Source organism: Orycteropus afer, unplaced genomic scaffold, assembly GCF_000298275.1.
Source record: "Orycteropus afer afer isolate SDZICR_OR568_19922 unplaced genomic scaffold, OryAfe1.0 scaffold00037, whole genome shotgun sequence".
Classification (NCBI taxonomy): Eukaryota; Metazoa; Chordata; class Mammalia; order Tubulidentata; family Orycteropodidae; genus Orycteropus; species Orycteropus afer.
Genome location: NW_006921624.1, coordinates 1148369 through 1153632, shown reverse-complemented (window position 1 = coordinate 1153632; position 5264 = coordinate 1148369). Strand labels below are relative to the sequence as shown.

General features: G+C 58.8%; 1 protein-coding gene across 1 annotated transcript in view; it reads left to right on the top strand.

Moving 5' to 3' along the window:
• The window catches only part of CRB2 (crumbs cell polarity complex component 2), a 23740-nt gene extending 19636 nt beyond the window's left edge, over positions 1 to 4104 (top strand). Inside the window, exons 11-14 of the mRNA XM_007936729.1 lie at positions 15 to 91; positions 803 to 919; positions 1494 to 1620; positions 3880 to 4104. Of these exons, the coding sequence (XP_007934920.1) occupies positions 15 to 91; positions 803 to 919; positions 1494 to 1620; positions 3880 to 4104 (546 nt within the window). The remainder of the gene's footprint in view (positions 1 to 14; positions 92 to 802; positions 920 to 1493; positions 1621 to 3879) is intronic.
• Positions 4105 to 5264: the final 1160 nt, after the last annotated feature.

Genomic DNA, 5264 nt, shown 5'->3' with positions numbered 1-5264 from the left:
TGCTTTCTTCCCAGGTACCGGGGCTGGGGCGCCAAGAGGCGGAGCCCCGGACGGGAGGGCCCCGCAGGCCACGCGGGGGTGGGGAAGCCTTGTGAGGCTCACTGCAGGCTCTCCGCTTTTGGCGGAGTCGCTTCCGTTCACTGACCGTGCGTGCTCTCATCTGTGAAATGGGGACAGGTGTGAACCCCACCTCCCTGAGTTGCTAGGTAAAGTGCAGGACGCCCAGTTAAATTTGAATGTCAAATAAACAGCACGGTGGCCCAGGAGGGGACCCGGAACTGGTCTTGGAAGAAAACCTGGAGGCTTTCCTGTAGAGCTCCAGCGTTGATACTCACGCGCGACCGAGAGTGAGCTGGTCCGACCTTGGCCATGGCCCTTATTCCGCCCTGCTGGGCACATGATGTTGCCCTTCGACCGTCTGCTCCGACTTCCTCTCCTCCCCGGCAGGAATGTCAGGTCCAAGTTTTATGTTGAGGACTATGCTTTGGTTCTGAGGGGAGTTCTTCCATTTTAGCAGCTTCTCGAAGGACTCTAGCAACTGGAAAAGGTTCACAGCCCCTTGTCTAGAGGTTGTATAACCTGTTGTGGGTGGGGCTGGAGCAGCGGAGTAGGTGCCCTGTGTCCTACCCCTCCGCCTGCAGACCGACCCCGGTGAGACTGGTATCAAAGTCTGTAGGAGGAGGGCTCTGAATTCCACTAATACGCCCATTGAGGCTCAGTCACTTGAAGTCACAGTGGGGGCGGGGGAGGGGCAGGTTCCAAGGGACCTGCCTTGAGTCCAGCTCCTGTGCTTTCCCCCCAGGTTGCCCGTCTTGCCAGAAGAATGCGGCCTGAACTTCCCCTGCCTCAATGGTGGTCGGTGTGAAGTGGGGCCCTGGGGCGCCAACTGCAGCTGCCAGGAGGGCTTTGCTGGCCGGAGGTGGGTCTGGGAGTCGGGGCTAGTGAATGTGCTGAAGTGGGCAGGCAGGATTGGGCCCTGGGTCCCTCCATCCAAAGCAGGGGAAGTGGGAGGTGGTTTGGTCCCTGCTCTCCGCTCTCATCCTTTAGTGTCACCACTGTACCAGACGGTCCACTCAGTCATCACTGGAGGTCTTTCCTTCTGGGGCTTCCAAGCAGCCACTGTTATGCAGATGCCTCCTGGGAAGTAGTTGCCCCAGTAGTGGTTTAAAAGTCCCATCCTTATGCGCAAGACCACCTGGAGAGACAGCAGAAGTTCGGGTTCTGAACCCACTCTAGACAACAGAACCCCCGTCCGTGGGACCCTGTCTCTACTGGGGCTACCTGTGATGTGAATCTGAGGGCACGAGGGTCATTCTGTGTCATGATGCTGGGGTGAAGGGAAGTGGTGGGTGATGCTGATCACTCTCTATTCTCGTCACCTGGCAGTGTCCAGCCAGGCAGGGACAGTGCATGGAGACAGGAGGATTGGGGGCCCGGAGGCAGCTGTGGAGGGAGCTGTTTGCTCAGCTCCACCGCACTCCCTCTCTCCTCAGGTGTCAGATCCCCACCCTCCCCTGTGAAGCCAACCCCTGTTTGAATGGGGGCACCTGCAGGGCAGCTGGTGGCGAGCCTGAATGTATATGCAGTACCACCTTCTCGGGCCAGTTCTGTGAAGTGGTGGTGAGTGATGTCAGCGGGGCGGGCGTGGGGTCCCTTTCCTGGACTTTAGAGGTGATGTTGGAACTGTTCCTGGACTGCCTTTGTTGTGGGGTGGGGAGTGGCAGGGAAAGGAGACTCGGTCCCCTTCCATGACCTGGCCAATGTATTTTCCACTTCAGGGAGATCCCCAGGGGCCCCTATCCCTCCATCTCTCATCCACACAATAATACTCCTAGAGAGGCTTCCCCAGGGGCAGTGGGAGCAGGTGGGCTCAGTCACCTCCAATCTGGGGCCAGGATTCAGGGCCCACAGGATTCTGGAGTTTGGGGATGTAGCTTGGTGAGTCTGGGAGCCCATAACCTTTAGGGGTTTCTGAGCCAGGGTTCTGGAGCAGGAAGATCCAGGGTGCCCAGAGTGCTGAGCCAGGGCGGGCTTGGCTGTGTGAAGGCAGCGCCTGCCCCAGGGAGGCTCCGATGCTGAGGTGCTGGGGTGGGTTGGAGCTGAACCCCCCTCTCTCCCCTCCAAGGGGGCCAGCAGACCTGCAGGCCCAGCAGGCACCGAGCCTACAGTGGGTGCCAGTGGAGGAGGGGCAGCGGGAAGGGAGGCCTGTGGAGGAGCCTTGATCTCTGCAGGCTGCTGGCAGCTCGGGTCATAAACCCACAAATCCACTGTGCTTCTGGGGAGTGTTTCCTTTCAAGTTGAACTTTTATAGCCTCTGGCTCCCCCAGCCGTCCTCCTTGCCTAGGAGGAGGAAATGGCTTTGCAGCTCCCCACAAGCGCCCAGCACCAGTTGGGCAGGTGAAGACCCACTTATGGCTGGGATAGCAGTTTCTCTCTGGTCTTGGGACCTCTTCCTGGGGGCTGGGAGCTGGGGTTTGGGGCCCATTCATGGTGGGCTGAGAAGCCTCACGCCTCAGAGGGAGGAGGGGGGTGAGTCTGAGGCCCTGTGATCTGGCATCCTGGAATTCTATGATCCCAGGACTTCAGAATTCCAGGCGTGTAACACCTTTGATAAGGAGCCCCGCCTGGTGGCCCAAAAAGTGCTTGCTGCTAACCCAAAAGTGGATGGTTTGAACTCAGGAGAGACCTGACTATGTGCTCTCCTAACGATTACAGCTAAGAAAACCCTAGGGGGCAGCCTCCTCTGTCATGGTGGGGTTGGAATTGACTCAGTGGTACCCAGTAATGAACGCAGCATCTATGATGAGGGCATCCTGGGTGGCTGTGATTGGAGATGGGGGAGGAGGATGGGGAGGTTTGCTGGGCTCCCATGGCCTGGCCTGAGTGTCCCAGAAACAAGCGCAGGTGATCGGCTGCAACTGTGTCGGAGCAGCCCCTTGGGAGGTGGCTTTTGGGGGATTCTGTTCTCTGCTCCTATTCCTGCCCTGCCCGGGCCTTCAGCTGCTGCTTGAAATGCCCCTTCCTCCCAGAGTTTAAGCATAGTCTCCGCTGTTGTTGTTGTTATGTGCTGTCGAGTCGGACCCGACTCACAGTGACCCCTCCTTGGGTTTCCGAGGCAGTATCACTACGAAAGTAGATTGCCCCATCTTCCTTCCGAGGAATGGCTGGTGGGTTTGAACCACCAGCATTCTGGTTAGCAGTCAAATACCTTAGCCACTACGCTACCAGAGCTCCCATAGTCTCCACAGACACTTCAAAAAACCGGACCTCTAGGGTGGGGGAGGGGTTAAGCGGCCTCAGGTTGGATGAGCTCATTGTGGGGAGGAGGCGGCCAAGGAGGGAGAGGAGGGCCTCCGGGGAGTTCCAGGCTGTAGCACATGGCCTGGCCTTCGCTGACAGAGGAGGGTACCAGTCAAGGTTTGCCAGCTCACTAGTCACGGGTCTGGGGCAGTGTGGGCTAAGCCTGTTTACTCACTCATATCGAGTGCCTGCTACACAGGCGCTGCTCCGGGCACTGGGATACAGCTAGCTGAGCAGTGCGTCGGCCTGGGGAGCTCCTGTCTGCTTCCTGAGGCTGTAGTGAGGTGGATGGGGATCCCACACGCGGTGCTCTGCTCAGTCTCGGTGTTCAGTGTTCTGTCCTAGCCAGAACCTTTCCCCAGCACCTGCTTGCATACCTCTGGGGCTAGGTAAAGCCTGCTCCCGGCTCTGACTTTCTCTGAGAACGTCCTCACGTGCCCCTTTCTTCTTTCTGTTGATTGTGTGGGAGCATCTCCCTCAGGGAGAGCGCCAGGGGCCCCCATCCCTCATCCACACTATACTCCCAGAGTGGCTTCCCCAGCGGCAGTGGAGCAGGCCTCAATGTTTTGTCTCTTGCAGAAGGGCCTGCCCCTGCCACAGCCTTTCCCATTGCTGGAGGTGGCCGTGCCTGCAGCCTGCGCCTGCCTTCTCCTCCTCCTCCTGGGCCTCCTGTCAGGGATCTTGGCAGCCAGAAAGCGCCGCCAGTCAGAGGGCACCTACAGTCCAAGCCAGCAGGAGGTGGCCGGGGCCCGGCTAGAGATGGACAGTGTCCTCAAGGTGCCGCCGGAGGAGAGACTCATCTAGGCCTGGCTTGGCTGCTGTCCATGAAGTCCTCAGCTGTGATTTCTACCTGGAGACCCAAGGATCCTGTGAGGAAGTGGGTCGCCTCCTCTGGGCCTTGTGGAGCTGTTTCAAGCTCACAACACCTGCTGGGGAAGTGGCCTTTTTGCTGGCGGCTCTGGCCTCTGCCCCATCACAGTCTGAGGAAATGGGGGCAACTCAGGGAAGCAGAGCAGGGCCTGGCGGGGTTTGGAGATCTCCATCCGCCCCATTGGGTTTCGTCTCGGCAGGTGTGTGGTTGTGCTGTATGGCTGTATGAGAGGGGCATGTGTGGGTCAGCACATGCTATGTTCAGGAGTGTGTGAGCCTAGGATAGGTGTGTGTGTATGTGTGTGTGCACACACGCACCTAGGGTGGTGCTGAGTGAGACCATGTTTAGATAACTTGTGTAGTGATCTGGATGTGGTTTGTGGGTGTGTCCACGTTTCATGTGTGCATGCGTGTGTGCGCGCACGTGTGAGAGCTTATGACTGTGTAATAGTGCACGTGATCCCACGGAGGCAGCAGCTGCAGCCAGGGGATAACCTTCAGGACCCCGGGGCAGGACCAACCCAAGGCTGGGCTTTCTCCCGGCGGCCAGGCCAGGGCTTGGTCAGCCACGGAAGCGCCAGTGCCCTCATCTTCACCACCTCCAGAGGCTGCCCCTGCCCTGGACACAGCTGGACGTCAGGAGGCCGTAATTGGAGGCTGTGGGAGCTCCTGGTGCTGGGAACCAGTGTTCCTTCAGGCAGAGATGTCTCGTGTCCTTACCAGAACCAGTCAAGCACCAGACCCACAGGCCACGCTCTGACGGGTCTGACCACGGCAGACCTGCAGGAGGCGTCGGGATAGTCTGGGCTCCAGGTTGCTTCCCTCCTCAGAGTCCCAGCTTCGCCGTGTGTAGAATGGGGGAGCAGCCCTGGCCTACCTCACAGGGCTGTTGTGAGGGTCCGAGGATGACAAAGGGGAAAGAACTCGAGAAGTCGTTAAACCCTGGTCTGATGTGAAGGACTGTCTGGGTTGTCCTTTTAGATGTCTGCAACTGTCAACACTCCTGTGTGGGGCTGAGGGAGTGAAAGTGGGGGACAGGGCCTCGCTGAGGTGTGGCAAGGACACAGAGACCAGAGAGAGCTAGGGATGAGGGA